General features: G+C 41.9%; 1 protein-coding gene across 9 annotated transcripts; it reads left to right on the forward strand.

Annotated features, from left to right (window-relative positions):
• The first annotated feature begins 2,934 nt into the window (after positions 1-2,934).
• VEZF1 (vascular endothelial zinc finger 1) lies at positions 2,935-19,751 on the forward strand. 9 transcript variants are annotated; one of them, XM_063706242.1, is made up of 7 exons: positions 3,380-3,690; positions 5,894-6,105; positions 7,972-8,666; positions 9,429-9,492; positions 10,578-10,761; positions 11,998-12,147; positions 16,414-19,751. In XM_063706242.1, the coding sequence occupies exons 2-7, from the start codon at positions 6,100-6,102 to the stop codon at positions 16,839-16,841; spliced, it is 1,527 nt and encodes a 508-aa protein (XP_063562312.1). In that variant the 5' UTR covers positions 3,380-3,690; positions 5,894-6,099; the 3' UTR covers positions 16,842-19,751. The 9 variants fall into 9 exon arrangements, with proteins under 9 accessions (XP_018883910.2, XP_004041314.2, XP_063562312.1 ...); XM_063706243.1 differs by having other exon boundaries at positions 3,385-3,440; XM_063706240.1 differs by having other exon boundaries at positions 3,429-3,690; positions 10,560-10,761.
• Positions 19,752-19,816: the final 65 nt, after the last annotated feature.

Below are 19,816 nucleotides of genomic sequence, written 5' to 3' on the forward strand. Positions count from 1 at the left end.
TAAGTCTGTAATCCACATCCTCAATGTATTCACAGGACTTTAAAATTCTCTCCAAATGAGGAAGGAAATATCCTGTTGCTTTCTAATGTTTACTAAAAGTTGTGTTTAGAACAACAGATTTTAATAGGCATCTTCCTTTGTGATGTGTCATTAGCCCTTTGCCCGTTTACCTTAGGGCTCTTTGAAGGAGAAATGGATGGGAGAAAACCTGTCACTTGGCGAAAGTAAAAGGAATAATTAACTGGCTCAGAGCTTATGTGCAGAGTTCCAAGCCCCAAAGTTAATCTAGAACCACTCGATAACACCAATAAAAATATTTATTTCACATCTGTTATATATCTGGAAAATGTTCTAAGCATCTTACATATATTTCTCATTAAATCCACAGGTGACCATTGTGAGGTAGATATTTTGTTCTAATTTTCCAGATGAGGAGGCTGAGACCCTAAAAGGTTAGGTGACAGGTTATACAACTTGGAGTGTGGGAGGAGGAGAGAGGAACCTGAACAGGGCAAGTTGGGGATCTGACTTTTGTTTGGGTAGATGTAGGCACATTGTATTTTTGGCTTAGATGCTTTATTCATCATGGCTGAAGGTAGTACCATTTACTCACTCAACAAAAATTGTTTACAATAATCTAGATGAATTTGCTGTCTTTGGACATCTGTCTTTTGACTGGACCCCAGTATATAGTCTGTGGAAGCTCACTTAAGGAGAGAGCTCCTTTTTGTTTGGTTAGAGAAATTTTCTGTCCTAAAAGTAGAAATAGCCCCTTCTAGGTAGGGATGGAGCATTTGATCATACTGGTTTCATTATATTCCTCTAACAGTTGGAACTGATTGTTTTTGAGTACTTGTTTCAAACTTCTGAGTATTTTCCTTTGGAAAATAGCTCAGTGTTTAAAATTTACATGAACTTAAAAGGTTAATTTTTTTTTTAAAGAATGTTTGAGGAGCAATCAACAATTCTGATTTTGTCTTATGGATAGAAATAGAATTAGCCATTTTCCTCAAGAAAAGTGATTCTTCTGAATCTTAGCTCTTCAGTAATGAGAACTGGACTGTTTCCACTTGACCTTTATTTCCTGTTAGTGGGAAACCGCTTCCCAGAGGTGCTGTGTGAAAGATTGCTGGGGAAAGGGTTTCTAGATCCCAGCATAACAAGTTCAAAAGAGTCCAGCGATATTGTCATTAGAATAATGGTCTTCATTAAGTACTAGTTTTCATAATCCTGAAGCTTCGTTTTCACCAATTTGAAAGGCAGCTAGGGAGGAGAAGACTATGCAGGGAAGGAGGAAAACTCTGGAGTGCATCACAGAGACCTTGAGTGAGTTAAGGCAGGGAAGAAGCAGATTTGCTATCCACTGAATGAAAATAAAAAGAATTCCATTGTCCAAGGTCAGAGCAAGAACACAAAGGTTTTAGTTTACTTAGTTAATTCCTTAGGTTTGGACATTACAGGAGACATGGGGGTGACCATAGCAATTTAGCTGATAAATGTATCAGAAACTCTTTCATCATTTTCTGTCCCCTCCTATCTTAGGCTGACCGGTTCCCTGATGTGTTACCTGCTTCTGCTACTGATCCAAACTGCAGAACTTCTCATTCATCCCCAAGGCCTCCAGGCAGTATCCAATGGGGAATCAGCTCTAAAAGGAACCAGACCAACGTTTTCCAGCCCCTTCATTCTGGTGACTGAGGGGAGGAAAGAATGGGAGGGGGTATTCTTGTCTAGTGGATGGAAAGGAAACACACTGTCAAATTACTATATCTCCTTGGTTTTCTATTACAGTGGAATTCTCCAGCCATATTTTTATTGTCTATGGGGGAAGTTGGAGATGGTGACCTTGATTAGAAGTGTCTGGAGGGGGATAAATGGAGGGGATAAGATTCAGTTGGTTTTGGAAAATGTTAAAGTCTTAAAATAATGCGTCCATCTGAAGAATTTTTTCTAAAACCAGAGTTTATAAAAATATCACTGATACAGCCTGCCCCCTCATTTCCCTGCCACAGGAGATGTCTTGGACTAGAGACACTTGTTTAATAATAGCTTGTCTCTGATATTCCCAGTAGCTTCCCTCTGTGTGAGGAAAGGATAGAAATGTTCAGGACATCATCATACAGGCTCCTCATCTACAAAGTTCCAGTAGCAGTGACGCCTACACGGAAGACTTGGAACTGCAAACAGGCTGGGGTCACCTCAGTGACATCTGACGCTGTCCAACCAGAAGTTCGATTTTTGTTCTGGGGGTGAAGGAGGAAACAGACTGTACTAAAGGACTAAAATAATTTCTTGTCTATACTATCTCACTTGTTTTTATTTTTGGCGGGAGAGGAGGGGTGTTGGGATAGAATTTCACATCCTATCTTGGAGTGAAGGGGAGGATGGGGAGGCTCAGCCCTTCACCCAAGAATAACCCAGTAATGACATCTCTACGCGTGGGAAGTGTTTCCCTCCACACTGAGAGGATCTGAGGCTGCACCCCAGTGGGATTCCCTGCTTGAGTTGGAAGGCCATCTCGCCATGAGATGCATATCATAGCGAAAGCGCAGAGGGCTTAGCCGGCCGGGGAGGAAATGCCAGAAGGAAGAGAGGCTCGAAGTCGAAAGGGCTTCTCCCAATTTGGAGGTGGGGACCATGCTGTGCATGAGCGACTGAAGAGCCGAGTGTCCGCCGTGGCCTGTGCCCTCCGCTGAGGGTCTAACAGGGACGCGACGGTGCTGGACACCGTGTCTGAGTCACGGGAGACGGCCCAGCTGTGCCCAGCGGGCCAGCGCCAGACCCTGGCGTCCTCCATCTTCTCTCCTGAGCTCCCCCTGCTCCAGCTGCCTGAGCCACGGACCGCAGCACCACACACCCCCGCGGGGGGGGACGCCGCGCCCCATCCCCGCCCCGGGCCCCACCCCAGCCCCCCCGCGGGGGCCCTGACCCCACCGCCAGCGGGCACTGGCTGAGCTCCGAGGCGGCGAGCCGGCAGCGGGGACGCCCAGAGGGGGTCCGGGCGACTGGGGGCGGTGGCGGCCGGGCCGGGGCTCCCCCCCCGCCCGCGCTCGCCGCCGCGGTGGTGCGTCCCGGAGGTTACCGGAAGTGGCCGCGCTCGGCGCTGCCATGTTGAGGAGCCGCCGCTGCCGTTGCCGCCGCCGCCGCCGCCGCTTTGTTGTCGCCTCCTCCGGCTGAGGAGGCTCCCCGAGCGGGGGGAGTGGGGAGGAGGGGGGTCGGCCGCCGCAGCCATGGAGGCCAACTGGACCGCGTTCCTGTTCCAGGTACTGGGGGCCCCCCCGGGGGGGCACGGGGGGGACAGGGGGGCCGGGCCCCGGGCTGGCGGGCGGGCGGGCGCTCCTCCTCCCCTCCCTCCCGGCTCCGCTCTCCGGCCCGGCCTTAATCCCCCTTTGTTTTTCCGCCCGCCCGCCCGCCCGCCCCGGCGGAGCGGGGCTGCTGAGGTGAAAGGAGGCGGCCTCACGGGGTGCGGGGGAGATAGCAGGCCTCGGGGTGAACCCGGGGGCCCCCCAGCACACACACGCACACACGCACACACACACACTCACACACACCCTTCCCTCTCGCTCTGAAGGGGAAGGGAGGAGGCCGGTCGCTGTCACCACCCCGCGGCCCAGAGAAAGGAGGGCGCCGGGCCGCTGGATAGCGCGGGCTGCTGGGCCATTGCGTGCCGGCCCGGTCCCGCACGGTGGGGTGAGGAGGTCCCCAGGTCCTGCCCTGAGTCTCCTCCCCGCCACTTCATCCATCTTTCGCTTGTTCTCTTTTCACCTTCCTCGTCTTTTTGTGTGTGTGCGTGCGTGTGTTGACTTTCTGACCCCCTCCCGTGTCCCCGCGAATAGCGGGTATCCCTAGGTTCCCCGCCACTCCCCCTCACCGCCACCACCCCTCTCGTGTTTACCCAGTTGGGGGGGCGGATGTTGTGAGTGTGTATCCCCTCCCCAAACTTTTTCACTGCATTTACATTTTTTTTTTCCCAAGTCTCAGCCGAGCCTTGGCAGCTGACACCTTCTCCCTCTGTCCAGCTCTCCCGCCGTCCCATTCAGCCCGGGGAATCCCCCAGCCGGGCCGGCCCGGGGCAGGCGGGGAGCGGTGGGGGCCGGGACTCCTGGAGGCCCGACCTTCTCCCGAAGCGCTTTTCTTTCTCGCCCACCTCGAACGTTTCCTCCAACCAAGTGGAGAGAGCAAACAAAGTCCGCTTACAAAGCCCCCAGATGAGTCACTCTCTGGGATGTTGGTCTTCGCTTTTTTGCAAGAAACTTGAAAGTGACTGTAGCCGATGTGTTTTGGCAATTCTCTTGCCCGCCCACTTTAGATGGGGGACCCCTGTTTGGCAGATCTAGGCTGGAACTTATTTTTTTCCTGCTTCGTTTCTATTTGCAAAACGAAGCATTCAGTGGGCAGTAGCGATGAGCTCACGGGGAAACTTCGGAACTGGAGGAGGTTAGGAAGCTCGTCACTTTTAAGTGCGTTCTTCCCGCCTCTCTGAGTTATTTTCCTTTGAATACTTCGTGAAATCCCAAACGCGTAGCTGGGGCGCTTGATACCTTTTGAAACTAACAGGAACGGATGCAGAATTTTCAAAAAACTATTCTCCCAGCCACTGGATTCATCCTAGTGGAGTTAATATAGACAGTTGGATAACTCAGAAATTACCTACTGTGTAGACTGGCCTGTTGTTTTAAGACATATTTTTTCAAATGTGGGCAATTTGATCTTTAAGTAGTTATGGAAATATATTTGGGCTTCTTAAAATCTAAAATACCCAACATTATGGAATTCATGAACTTCCCCCTTTTCTCATTCTGATCAGTGTTGTTTTATTGTACTTTGATGAGCTTGCTAATAATGTGATAAACCAACTTGAAAATGCATTGGAAAAGAAATGATATATAACTAGCATGCATCCAGGTTGGTGTAAAGGTGGCAAATACTTTCCCCAGAAAAAAGCTCAAATGGTTATTTTAAAATATGGGATTGATGGGCCACTGAAGTGATTTTCATGTGATTAAAAACCATATTAAGCATGGTGTCTATAGAGATTGAAAAAAAAAAGAGTTCTTCATGTAAAGGAAAAACCCATAACGCATCTTTGGAAAGCTGGTTGAAAAATCTTTTGAAATACTTTTTTAAAGATTATTTTTCCCCTGGGTAAAACAAATGCCAAGCGTTTATTGATCAACTTTTTAATTCGATTTTATATTATTTAATTTTTTTCAGCTATTAAAATCTTTTTTTCCACCTGATGGAGAAGTGTGAAAACAAATATTTAATCCTGGGCTTGGCAATGTGTGCAGTGAAATTTGTTGGAAAACTTAAAATTTAGAGCCGAGAGCAGTTGAATGGGTAAAGAGAATATTTCAGTCTTTTCTATGGAAAGGTATGAATAGACTTAATCAGTTCTGGTTTTAAGTAATTTTCACTGGGGATATGGAGTTAAATTATCTTGTTTGTTTCCTGGAGCATCCTGTTGAATTTATATTTTGAAACAATTTAATACCTGCTTGCTTTCCAGATAACTTGGTGGAAAGTGAAAGCTATAGCTATTAAAATGTTTGATGGATGATTCTTCTAACAGGACATTCAAGATATGACTCACCGATGCTAATTTGTTCAGTACAAAATCTTTTACCCTCTGGCACTGGAGATTGCATGGTGCCATATCCTACTACCCTGGGTGATGAAATAACATTTCTGTTTTGTTTCTTGCCAGCCCCAGGAAAAGGAAAGCTTGGGCAGGGTTAAAAAGCCTTGCAGTTGAAAGAGATGGGATATAAAATTAAAACTTTGGTTTGATGATGCTAGTCAAATAAAAGCCTACCCAGAAGTTACATTTTTAAAATAAATCACTTAACTGAAGGCTGGCCGTGGTTGTTATTTTACTCTGTCTCTCCCCCAGAGAACAAGTTGGGAAAACCCAGTTCCCCCTTAGAAGGCTTCATGTAGAAGTGTGGGGATCCTAGGAATCCTCAGAGAGTGATTCCTGTAGTGGTTCTACAGCATTTCACCCAAGAAGCAGGGACCTGGTGTGACCCTCGTGTGAGAGTGAGCTTCAGCAATGCTGTAAAAATACTTTATGTTGCCACAGACATCTGAATTGGTAAAATGGCAGTAAGTGCTTTTAGTACTCCATCGTACTAATGGTTGTTTAGAATTGAAAAATGCCTCTAAATGCTATAAGTCTGAACTTTGTCCAGAAGATCTGCATTCCCTATTATCTGATCTGTTAGCCTTTGAAATTGTATATCTTCAGCTATCTTCAGCTATTAACTATTTGTATACTGTATGGAAACTTGAGTATCCTACAGCCAGGTTGGAAAAGGGGTTACAACTGGAGTCCAAATTCTGTAAAGTTTCTACTGATGTCACCTGGGTAGATAGACCCTTACATTTACAGGAGCTTCACAAATTAGATTAAAAGCGGACTGTAATTTGCTAGGAGCAGTAAGTCCAGAAAGAGACTCATAAGTAACCACATAATTTCTGAGAATGCTTCCAGGACTCAAAGGGTGATTACATCAAAATTATTAAATTGAAACTGAGAACTCTGGATACCACACCTCCTAATCGTTTGGGGGAGACTAGTTCCAGGCTTAACTGTTATGCTGCCATCAAGTAAACATAGAAGCAATGTGTGGTAGATGTTCTTACCCATCAGAGGAGGAGCTGTGAGTGTGTGTGTGTTTCTCCTTGTTTTTTTGTCCTTAATCAAGTTAGCTGTGGGACTTGTGGTTATAGAGTAAGAAGGGTAAGTAACTGTCTAAAGTGTCTTAAAATGATGGGATGGGCCCCTAGTAGGACATTGTATGCTTAAAATATTTGAAACTCCTCTTGAGTGCATGCATCTTATTAGGATTACAAAACTCAAGCATAGGGGCTTGGGCTCACTGTCAAGAGTTTCAAAAATAATGTTGGTAAAGAACAACATATTAGGAAGAACTATTTCAGGAATTTTTTCCATCATTTCCTAAATGTTTATCAGTATGGAGAATTTTGAAAGTATCAGAACCAAGAGAGTAACTACTCATAAATGTCAAGAACCTGATCCATGGTGAAATTTTGGTTTCATTGTGGCTAAAAGAATTTCCAGTGTGCAGCCTCCAGTTTTGGGAGTGGAGAAGCACATCATAACAGCAAATGTCTAATACTTTATTGAAACCTGCAACTGCTGGAAGAAGATGAATATGAAAGGAATTTAAGTGTTCATAGTTTGTTCTTCTCATTAGTCTGTCTTTGAGAGTTTGGGATTTGAACAGATAGTGTTGCTGAAAGATGCAGACTTCAGTATACAATTAAATGACCTGAGAAACAACTGACAGGTGTTTGCTGTGGGCTACCTTCACAGATGCCTTCCAGGTTGCTTAATAGCAGATTTTGTTTCAACCAAACCTTTTAGTAGAGTCAAGTGAAAACTTAAAGTTAACAACTAGCAAATGTATTTAGAGAACTAGATTTCTTTCATCACTTAGCAACAGCCCCTTCCTCAATCTGAGTTTTCTGATAGAAAGACATGATGCTTTTCTTCTGGATAATAGACAAATAGATGATTGTGTTATTGCGTGTATGTGAGTGTGTATGTGTGTATTGCTGCAGTAAGGTACTATTAAATACTTAAATCTGGAGTGGTTTTTTTAAGTAAGTTATTTAAACTTGGTTTCAGCGCTGACAGACTAATGCAAACTGATTTCATCAGCTGGTCTGTCCCTTATGAACCAGGATAGTGTGTAGTTTAGTCAGCTGTTTAAAAGCAAGATCACTGTCAGCAACTTAGTTGCAAAAGTTTTGTGTCTGCACAGTGATTTTTCAATGCTTTGTATTGTGAGCTCTTAGAGTAACTAGGTGGTTGCTGGATTACCGCTGCAGAGTAGCTTATAGGTTCTTTGACTGTTTCTTCTGGTCTCTGTTGTCTGGAGCATGTTGAATTTCTAAGGCCATTGTGAGAGGCTGAGTTTCTGAAGTGTAAATGTTTGGTTTTAGGCCCATGAAGCTTCCCATCACCAACAGCAGGCAGCACAGAACAGCTTGCTGCCCCTCCTGAGCTCTGCCGTGGAGCCACCTGATCAGAAACCATTGCTTCCAATACCAATAACTCAGAAACCTCAGGGTGCACCAGAAACATTAAAGGATGCCATTGGGATTAAAAAAGAAAAACCCAAAACTTCATTTGTGTGCACTTACTGCAGTAAAGCTTTCAGGGACAGCTATCACCTGAGGCGCCACGAATCCTGCCACACAGGGATCAAGTTGGTGTCCCGGCCAAAGAAAACCCCCACCACGGTGGTTCCCCTTATCTCTACCATCGCTGGGGACAGCAGCCGAACTTCGTTGGTCTCGACCATTGCAGGCATCTTGTCAACAGTCACTACATCTTCCTCGGGCACCAACCCCAGTAGCAGTGCCAGCACCACAGCTATGCCAGTGACCCAGTCTGTGAAGAAACCCAGTAAGCCTGTCAAGAAGAACCATGCTTGTGAGATGTGTGGGAAGGCCTTCCGAGATGTGTACCATCTCAATCGGCACAAGCTCTCCCATTCAGATGAGAAACCCTTTGAGTGTCCTATTTGTAATCAGCGCTTCAAGAGGAAGGACCGGATGACTTACCATGTGAGGTCTCATGAAGGAGGCATCACCAAACCCTATACTTGCAGTGTTTGTGGGAAAGGCTTCTCAAGGTACTGCATTTTGCTTTGCTTTGCTTTGCTTCATTATGGTATCAGTGTACTTCAGTTTTGTCTCCATGTGATCTAGAATGTTTATGTGAGAACAGATGTGGGCAGACCTGTGTTATTAGAGGAGATTGGTGATAGATAAGTATTAACACCTCCAGGTCTAACCCCAGTTTGGTGTGATTGACAAGTGGTGACATAGTGATTAACCTGTTTTTTTCACTTAACAAGTGCCTTGGTGGACTCAGGCTTTCATTTGGCACATGGATACTTATCACTGCAAAACCACCAGTTTTCAGTTCAGTTGGGGGACTAGACATGAGGCTCACTGGGCAAATTAAAGTAACATTTCTTGGAAGTTGGGATGACCTTGGATACTCTTAATTAAACTTTTAGAATGTTTTTTCATTTTTCTGAGAGCACCAACATTTCACTAATTTTCATTTATAAAAGCTTTTAGAGTTAATATAGTGGTAGCTGTTTCTGGCAAGTGTTAAGACTAAAACTTCGGGTATTTTGTAATTGTAAAGAATCAAGACCTAATATGATTTGATGTTGACTAGGAGAGAAAATTAACAGGTAGAGGCCTAAGACTTTGTTCATGGTAAGAGAGGGAAGGAGACTTGCACTGGGGGAGGGAGGTTGGTAATTCTGCTAGCTTTCCCTAAAATGCACCCCTTCCCAATCTGCCAAGCATGTAAGCATCACATAAGTAGCATTTCTCTGTGTGTTCGATTACATCTTCTGTTGAAACTCTCTTTTTCACAGGCCTGACCACTTAAGCTGTCATGTAAAACATGTCCATTCAACAGAAAGACCCTTCAAATGCCAAGTAAGAGTTAAAATGACTTATCCTTAGTGTAGCACTTAATGCACGTTATCCAGAAGGTCTGAGCCAGTTGAATCTCACCATTCTTGAATAGTCTTAAAATCACTGACCTGAGTAAATGTGGCCCATTTGATTTCTAGTTTTATAAAATATAACTGACAGCTTCTGTTTCTGTAAAGCAAGATCATTTAAAAATTTAAGCGTGTTTTTTTTTTAAGCTATATTTCCCTTTCTTTGGGCAATAGTATTTTTTGTTAGGAAAAAAAAGTTACAGTCTTGCAAAGGTGGTTGTGTATTTGAAATGTATAAAAGAATAAAGGGCTTTAATTTCTGGGTTGATTATTGAAGTTGTTTTAACTGTAATAGGAGAAAATAATGAATTTTTCTCCCAAATGTTACCACTTACTAGGTTTTTGTCTGTTATTACCAAATTGGAGCACTTTCTAGTTGTTTAAAAATCTATTCCAGTTAATGATTTTATTTGACATCAGTTATAATAACGAAAACATTAAGAATTTTGCTAAATCAAATGACTGTTTTAGGCATTGGTAATTTTAGTTTGTTGCTGGAAGTCTTTTAGTACACCTTTCAGTTAAGTTTGTTAATGACTGATTTTATTAAGTAAATGATTTGAATGCTAAGAAAGATCTAATTGGAGGAAGGAAGCTAGTGTCATTGAGTGAGTGCCTGCTGTGTATACCAGGCTTTCCTTAATCCACCAGTAATTTTGTGAGAGATGTTATCCCCATTTTACAGATGAAGAAGCTTTCAGATAGGTTAACCAACTTGTTCAACATTACACCGTTTAGTAAATTGTGGAGCTCAGCTTAAACCCAGGTTTAACTTACCCTAAAGCTTACATTTTTTGTGCTACTCTGTGTTGATGTATTTTCTTCCTTCAAAATGGAAGAGTCTAAAATTTATCAAGAGTTTTATTATGATTATGATTCTAGGTAACATATGCAATTAAAATTCAACTAGTTGTCAGCTTGCTGATGTGGATAGGGTAATGCATAGAATATAACGTACTTCAAAATGAGTAGAACAGGATAGTCTATATTTAAAAAAAGTTTTCCTCCCTCATGCAGACGTGCACTGCTGCCTTTGCCACCAAAGACAGACTGCGGACACACATGGTGCGCCACGAAGGCAAGGTATCATGTAACATCTGTGGGAAGCTCCTGAGTGCAGCATACATCACCAGCCACTTAAAGACTCATGGGCAGAGCCAAAGTATCAACTGTAATACATGTAAACAAGGCATCAGTAAAAGTAGGTGGTGCTTCAGATTTTATTTCTTTTATATTTCAGATGGGTGAAATATGCATGTTTTCATATTGGATCAAAGGTATTAATATTCACCTTACATGTTTCCTCCTATTGCCAACATGTGCAAACAGGCAACAATGGACAGAGTATATTAGTGTCAGAACTATGCTTTACTTTCATGTATGCAAACAGCGTTGATAAGCTAATAATAACCTTTAAGGTGAAAGCAGTGTTAATAAGCTTGCTTTTCAAACCCAAATCTGTAGAGAAATGAGATATCATATCCACTTGAAGGTTTAAATGCTTTGCTTGCCTTAAATTCAGAGTTGAAGATAGAATACTTGCATTTACCCAGGCTTTTTCTTTTAAGATTGCCCTAACCACTAGAAGAAGGCATTTTCCTAATCCTTTATTCTATTATATATGTACTTTATGCAGTAGAAACATCAAATTCTCAAAAAAATAGGTGGCCACAAGAGAATGGGGAAGAAAGCTTAATGTGTGTTAATCTATCCATTTTTACTTCTTTGTAAGTACACTGGGTTTGTTATCTAGTATGTTGTACTTTATAAGCATTCACTTTTTTTTTTTTTTGAGACGGAGTCTTCACACTGTTGCCCAGGCTGAAGTGCAATGGCACAATCTCGGCTCACTGCAACCTCCGCCTCCTGGGTTCAAGCGATTCTCCTGCCTCAGCCTCCCAAGTAACTGGGATTACAGGTGCACACTGCCATGCCCGATTACTTTTGCTACATTTTTTGTATTTTCATAGAGACGGTGTTTCACCGTGTTGCCCAGGCTGGTCTCGAACTCCTGAGCCCAGACAGTCCACCTGCCTCGGCCTCCCAAAGTGCTAGGATTACAGGCATGAGCCACTGCACCCGGCCTATAAACATTCACTTTTAGTGTACATTATTGTGGTCAAATAAAAAATTTTCTTGAATATTGATTAATCCTATATTATCAAACTTCCATTTTTAAAGACACTTGCTTTTTTTGTTGTTGGTTTTTTTTATAGCAAAGAGTCCTTTTCTCTTTTATATTGATTTTCGCTAGTTCTCTAGACTTTTTAGTGCTTGTTTATTTTGACCAATATAGACATAGCAGCAAAAAAGATGCACTTACTAAGAGCTATCAGGTTAAATGGTTAAGATCACAGAAGCATGAGAAGTCAATTTTGAAAAAAACGGCAACAGTTTTACAGGTAAATACAGTGTTTTTGGTTTGTCTTTGTAATAGCATGCATGAGTGAAGAGACCAGTAACCAAAAGCAGCAGCAGCAGCAGCAGCAGCAGCAGCAGCAACAACAACAACATGTGACAAGCTGGCCAGGGAAGCAAGTAGAAACACTGAGACTGTGGGAAGAAGCTGTTAAAGCAAGGAAGAAAGGTAAGGCACAGCTTCCAGTGTTGAAAATATGGCTAGAGAAGTGTTTTCATTTAGTATGCCAAGTGATCAAAGTAGAGAAGCCACAGTTTTAGGAAATCTAGCTTAATGGAAACATGGAAATAGTGCATGCTGGGAAATATCTGGTAAAGTATAGTTATTGGCAATAAAGTGTCCAGATACGTTATTACTAGGAATTAAAAGTTCTCAGTACTTCCTATCATGTTCTTTCTTTTGATGTACTTTTTGCTACAAATCTGGATCCAAATTTGGTCCTTTGCTATGCTCAGAGTTGCATTTTTATATTCAATTTGATGTCAACCTCCATGCATTATGGGCTTTTTTTTTCCTTTCTAAAATATTCCCACTTTTAGAGGTGGATATCCTTGTGTGTACATAAGTTCATTTTCTTACAACTGTGCTATTTTTGCTCTGTAGTGTTCTTTTTCACTGTATTATTTATTACATGTTTCAGATTCTGTAGTGTTGATGTCTTTTCTCTTGGTCACACCCTTAATCTCCTTCAGTCTATCACTGGCTGGCCTTAACATATCTAGTCTTCTGCTGCTGAGGACTTTACTGTAATTGTTTAAAAAATTTTAAATGGTTTGCTTTTCTCTCATGTGTATATTTTCTAACGAATCAGTTGGAGTATCAGTTTTCAACGTACTTTTCAACTTACTAGTACAGCTTTGGCTTCTGGACTACTGTGCAGCCATTTCAAATGAATCATTTTGTCAATGTATCATGAGCCAAAGGACAGATTTGTAAATTCCTTCTTCCTCCTCCACCTCTACAATGTCTTACTATGTTAAATGTTAAGGAATCCTCTATCTGTGGGCTCCTCTGTATGTAATTCCTTTTCTGTGTAGTTTCTTCCATCTTTTGCTTTCATGTAGTGTGGCTCTTCCCTTCCTCAGAGTGATCCCTTCTGGGTTTTTTTTTTTGTTTTTTTTTTTTCTTTTTTAGGCAGAGTCTCTCGCTCTGTTGCCCAGGCTTGAGTGCAGTGGCGTGATCTCGGCTCACTGCAGCCTCCGCCTCCTGGGTTCAAGTGATTCTTGTGCCTCAGCCTCCTGAGTAGCCAGGACGACAGGTGTGTGCCACCACACCCGACTAATTTTTGTATTTTTACTAGAGACAGGGTTTTGCCATGTTGGCCAGGCTAGTCTTGAACTCCTGATCTCAAGTGATCCACCCGCCTCAGACTCCCAAAGTTCTGGGATTACAGGCATGAGCCACCACACCTGGCCAGAGTGATCTCTAAACCTCCTATACTTGGATAAAAATAAAAGGAATAGCATTCTTTTTTTTTTTTTTCTTTTTTTGAGATGGAGTTTTGCTCTTGTTGCCCAGGCTGGAGTGCAATGGCATGATCTTGTCTCACCACAACCTCTGCCTCCCAGGTTCAAGCGATTCTCCTGCCTCAGCCTCTTGAGTAGCTGGGATTACAGGCATGTGCCACCACGCCCAGCTAATTTTGTATTTTTAGTAGAGACAGGGTTTCTCCATGTTGGTCAGGCTGGTCTCGAATTCCCGACCTCAGGTGAACTGCCGCCTCACCCTCCCAAAGTACTGGGATTATAGGCGTGAGCTACTGGGCCCTGTCGGCATTCTTTTTCATACATTTGCTGGCATTGGAAGAAAAGAATGCAGCAGTCCGTATAGGCTTTTCATCATTCCTCAGGTGCTGCTTGTTCCTAGCTTCCATCTGAAGATTTGTCATTATTTTAATAAAATGTTTTGGCCAGGTGTGATGGCTCACACCTATAATTCCAGCACTTCAGGAGGCCAAGGTGGGAGGATCACTTGAGGCCAGGAGTTTGAGACCAGCCTGGGCAAGATGGCAAGACCCCATCTCTACAAAAACTCAAAAAAAAAAAAAAAAAATTAGCCGGACGTGACAGTGCGTGTCTGTAGTCCCCGCTACTCAGGAAGCTAAGGTGGGAGGGTCACTTGAACCCAGGAGTTTGAGGCTGCAGTGAGCTACAATTGCGTCACTGCACTCCAGCCTGGACAACAGATTGGGACCCCCATCTCAAAAAAAAAACAAAACAAATGCACTTTTGTGTTAGAATGGGGAGAGGGGACTGGCAATGGGGAGGAAAAAGTGTAGTGCTGTGATAATTGTATAGTGGGTTGAAAGTATATTATGAAGGGTATTTTACTTAGAGGAGGAGTAAAAATGTTTAAGTCATAGTAAAAGGACACTGTTAGATTAAAAAGAAAACACGGAGGAGGAGGTAAGGGGGTCAGCAGATAAGAGAGTAAAAATTCTTTGGTGAAAGCAGGTGGAGAATATCCTCAGCAATACTCCCAGCACCTTAAAGTGAATTGGTTTTCTCTCTCGTTCTCTCTCGGTGTACTCCTCTATTTGGTATTGTATTTCAGTTTGCTTGCACGATAAGACTTGATTGTTTAGCTCATCTTCTGACTTCCATGAAACAAAATGTTATTGTATTCCCATTCGTAGCGTGAATCTCTCTCGAAAAGACCACTGATCTTAGAAATCTCTGTATTCATATTAGTAAATGTCACATTTTAGAGGAGAGGAGACTCCTGACCTGAAAATCTAAACTTGAATCTATAACGTCCTTTAAATATTAGGCCTAAATAAGGTAACATAAGTTTTCAAACCTGATTGACAATCATATTGTCTGGGAAGCTTTTTAAAAATACACATTTCCCAAGTTCCATCTAAATTTCACTATTGATTCTCCTGGAGTCCTTTGTTTTTGTTTTTGTTTGTTTGTTTGTTTGTTTGTTTGTTTTGAAGTCCTCTAGATAGTTGATTTTGATAATCAGCCAGGTTTGGGAATCCCTGATAGGGAGAATGGTGTATGCCAAAGTTACATTGTATTGATCAAGTAAGGGCTGCTTGACTCAAGGGTCCCCCTGTGGTGATAAGACCTTTGTGGATCATATACAGATCTCTATCTTTAGTTCAAGTATATTTCTCCATTTTGATAGCCAAGTCACAGCTAGCCTACCCATCATTTTACTGCTGTTTTCTGGTGCTGAATTTTGTTGAGGGGTGGGTTGGGGGTGTCACCTTGAGGGGAAGTATTTTTTAAGAAGTGTCTAGACCTGGCTCACACCTTAATCCCAGCACTTTGGGAGGCTGAGGTGGACAGATCGCTTGAGCCTAGGAGGAGACCAGCCTGGGCAACGTGGTGAAACCCAGTCTCTACAAAAAACACAAAAATTAGCTGGGCATGATGGCATGCACCTGTAGTCTCAGCTACTTGGTAGACTAAAGTGGGAGGATTGCTTGAGCCTTGAGGGTTTGAGGCTGCAGTAAGCTGTGATCATGCTACTGCACTCCAGCCTGAGCAACAGAAGGAGACCCTGTCTCAGAAAAAAAAGTGTCCAGGTTTTGTTGGATAAGAAGGACCAGGGTCCTCTAACTCACTGCAGGGTCTCCTTGCCTAGCTAGTTCTCTTTGGTATGCTTGGTGGTATGTGTAATATGTAGAGTTAAAGATACTAGGCATAAAATAGGTGATTGTGTCAACATCAGAAACAAGAAGAAATGGGAGTGAGGAGAACATGAACTTATTGAGGAGTATTTTTTTCTTTCCTAATGTAGTTAAGAAACATAACCAGAAAGAATAAGATTATTTAACTGAAACATATTTCTAAAACTGAAACAAACAGATGATACTAAAATAGCTTGTTTATCATTCCCCAATTATGCATTTTTAAAACCTTCACAGAATGTGGCTTCATGTCTCAGGCTTTAACATACTTATTGAGTATGCACACCTCTCTCTGCTAGTTACAGTGTGCCTTACGAGAAGATTTTTCTGATTATCTGTTATTGTGTAACCATTGGCCCAGCTCTGTGTAAACAAGCTCTTTAGCCTGGCCTGCTGGAGGTTGGCTCTTCCCAAGAAAGTTTTTAGAACTCAGAGGAACTGCATGAAGTAGTAGTGAGAACACTTAGCCCTGCATTGCAGAAGTTAACTGATCCTCTCAGCATCACTGTGAGGTAGGTAAGTAAATCTGAACTTGAAACCTAAAGTGCAAGGCTAAACAAGTTGCTTAAGTCCTTGCAGGAGGTATAGCATCAGTAGGTGATTCATACACTGGGATCCCTGGCCCCCAGGCTTGTGCTCAGAAAGATCCTCTGTTCTGTTGACTGCTTGATAGAAAACTGGAATTTGATTTATTAAATGTTTGACATTTTTAATGAAAAGAAATTGATTCAGAAACTTTGTGAATTTTGCTCACTGTTTTGAGAATCTAAAGACCCTTTTTCTTCTTATTTTAGAAGCTGCTAACCTGTGCCAAACCTCCACGGCTGCTACGACACCTGTGACTCTCACTACTCCATTCAGTATAACATCCTCTGTGTCGTCTGGGACTATGTCAAACCCAGTCACAGTGGCAGCTGCAATGAGCATGAGAAGTCCAGTAAATGTTTCAAGTGCAGTTAACATAACCAGCCCAATGAACATAGGGCATCCTGTAACTATAACCAGTCCATTATCCATGACCTCTCCTTTAACACTCACTACCCCAGTCAACCTCCCCACCCCCGTCACTGCCCCAGTGAATATAGCACACCCTGTCACCATCACATCTCCAATGAATCTACCCACACCTATGACATTAGCCGCCCCTCTCAATATAGCAATGAGACCTGTAGAGAGCATGCCTTTCTTGCCCCAAGCTTTGCCTACATCACCGCCTTGGTAAACAGTATTATAAAATCAAAATATGGGTAAAAGTAAATATTTACCAGCAACTTAACTTTTAGTTGATTAAAGCAAAAAGTAAACCATGAAATTGGGAGATTTTATTACATTAGTTAATAAGAGTGTGGTAGCATTTTTCTCCAATTTGGCTGGGATTATTCAAAGTAGGGTGTGTATGTAACTTATCACTGGACCACTTTAGTTTAATCAGAAATTCCTTTTAGCTGACAACATTGCTTAAACAGGATAGTAGTTGGCAAGATGAAATGCCAGAATTAAAACCAATCATAAGTAGAACCCACTTCAAAATAAAAAAACAGCATTACTATTTCTAATCCCAAGGAATCACTTTATTGTAAACACTAGCAGAACTCTTCTCCCTATACAAGGTGGATGGCTGATTTTAACCTGAAATTTTAAATCCACAGATTGAGAGCTAGTGTAGAATTGTCTGTGTTTATTGTTTTTATGAGTAAATACATGCATTGTCATAATAAAATGCATTTCAGAGAATATGCATTTTACCTTTGGGAATATGTTAATTTCAGGCAGCATTCCCTATGGGAAAGGTGATACCAGCTCTGATATGCAAAGCATATGATAATTTATCATTCTAACTTCAACGTATAATAGGGATTGTGACCTGATATTTGGAGATGTAAATATTGCTCAGCATATTAATCCCGATGGAATATAGCATTGTAGTTGACTTTTTAAAAAAAAAAAAATTTTAAAAAAAATCTACAAATTGTGTTTTGCTAAGAAAAGCCTCAACTGACAGAGGAGAAGTCAAGTGTGTGGACAGGCAGGCTCCTAATAAACAGAGTCCAGTGGGATTCCTATTTAGGAGCCAAGGAGTACTTTGGAACAGTTCAAATATATTGCTTTAAATTGGAAGACGCTGGAGGCACTGGGATGTGATATGCCCCTCTCTCTCCCAATCAGAGTCTGTTGATATTACAACAGGGACAGATGTGTTAGTTGCTCACTAGAGTTTATGTCTTATATTAAATTGTATACAGTTTTTATTCTAACCACTAACTAGGTAGTGTATGCCCCTTCAGAACATGCAGAGTGTATCTTTTTTTAAATTTCTCCTTCCGTTTCTTAAGTATTGAGCAGATTTGTTCAACTTTGTAAATATGGACATCACTTTTTTTTTTCTTTGAGAAAACACTTGTATCAGCTTTGTGGTGGTTTCAGGGAGACAGCTGTCTGCATTCCCTGTAGAAACCCAGCAATGATTATGCACGTTGAGACATGTGCTTTTTATTTCTTAGCAAGATATTTTATCTCTGTACATAAAGTAGAAACCAAAAGCTAGGGAAACAGATACTCTTTACACCATCATGCCACGCATTGTTTTTAAAGCATTGCGTTAAAAAAAAAAACCAAGACGCTGTGATTTTTTAAGTTGCAATATGTTTTTGGTTTTTTTCATTTTTTAATCATTGCAGTTAAGAGAAATGGAAATTAATTGTGTTAATCTTGCAGAATGTTTGCAGGACTGACTATCAAACTGGATGATTTCCGTTTATACCCTACTGTGTCAGTTCAAGCATCAAAATACCTTGCATCTGAGACAGACTTCCTACATCAGGGACAGGTATCTGTGTGTCATTATACAAAACAGTTCTAGGGGGTTGAACTACATAGTAAAAAAATAAAATAAATAGTACTTAGTGTAAAATAATTTTATAAATGATCTTTTGTACTTTAGGACATTAAATTGTACAACTTTTGTATATATAAAAGCTTAGGAACTTTCTGTTTAGCAGGAAGGAAACACATTCCTACACTTTTAATGTATATGTTTGTTATAATGTCCATGTAAACATGCCCTATGTTTGTGCCTTTTAGTTTGTCTCAATAAACAAAATGTAGAGAAAAATATGTAGCTATGACTTTGTTACAACTGTTCTTATCCACAGTACAAAAATGGTTTGTTTTTAATATGTAGAGCATTATGTGTGGACTACTGGAAGGACTCGTGTAGGGAAAGCCCAAGAATGACCTTGCTGAGGCCTGGATTGGGAGGCACAGTGGCCACATTTGGAGGAAGTTCACATTTCCTGGCATGCAGACCCAAAACTGGGTTCTGGCTCTGCCTGCTGGGATCTGTTATCTCTGGTGGGCTGGCAGTCATAATTCACGATTCAGACAGCCCAGGCTTCCTCCACAGTGGTCCAAGGAGCAGTCCTCAGTGGGGGCAGGTGTGGGCCCTACCCCTAAGCTAGAATGTGGTTGTCAGAACCCTGAAAGTATTAGTTCTAAAAAAAAAAGATATATACTAGAAATAATTGTTTTATCAATTCATTGTATAATAAACAGGAGTGAGACTTCATTGTATGACTTCAGTTAAAATACTATTTTGTATGCATTCTTTATTCACTTAAGAAGCTTGTCTGCAATAATAAAGCCACGTCATGTCTTCTTTTGGGCGGGAGAGAGTCGATGGCAGGAGGGGGTTTTGGGTGGGCCACTGAAAAGGGGTACCGAATAGGTTGCGTGATGAAATTCTCGTGTCTTGGAACTGGAATTGAGTTTCGATGTTGATGAACTGATTCAACCAGGTGTTGAAGGCACGACGGCCACTGCTCTACGAAAAGGCAGAGTACGTTTTTCCCTTCTGGTTGTAACCTGGTTGAGAGCTTCCCCTTTATCAGATTGGCAGCTAAACAGTTGTATTAGATAATCCTTAAATCTGACATCCAGCCTGTTATGCTCTAGGGCTCGCTGCTTGGCCTGCGTTTGCTTTTTATTGTGTATCCGTTCCCCTCCTACGGTGTGCTCCTAAATGAAGGTTTCTATGTAAGCAGATGATGATTTTACCTGTCAATACCAGCACTGTATTACTAACATGCAAAATACTGCAGATTTATTTTGAAAATTAAAGTTAACCGGTCACAAATGTTATGATGGATTGTTTAATACCTCAGAAGCTTCATCAGTTTGCTCTGATAATAGAGGAATTTT

The sequence above is a fragment of the Gorilla gorilla genome, chromosome 4 (genome assembly GCF_029281585.2).
Source record: "Gorilla gorilla gorilla isolate KB3781 chromosome 4, NHGRI_mGorGor1-v2.1_pri, whole genome shotgun sequence".
NCBI lineage: Eukaryota > Metazoa > Chordata > Mammalia > Primates > Hominidae > Gorilla > Gorilla gorilla.

What these genes read in the sequence shown, in the direction of transcription:
- VEZF1 (XM_019028365.4), top strand. Translation starts at nt 3,231, where the DNA reads ATGGAGGCCAACTGGACCGCGTTCCTGTTCCAG. An exon ending in TGTGGGAAAGGCTTCTCAAG is followed by an intron (nt 8,667 to 9,428) that starts GTACTGCATTTT and finishes TCTTTTTCACAG; the next exon opens with GCCTGACCACTTAAGCTGTC. An exon ending in TAAACAAGGCATCAGTAAAA is followed by an intron (nt 10,762 to 11,997) that starts GTAGGTGGTGCT and finishes TCTTTGTAATAG; the next exon opens with CATGCATGAGTGAAGAGACC.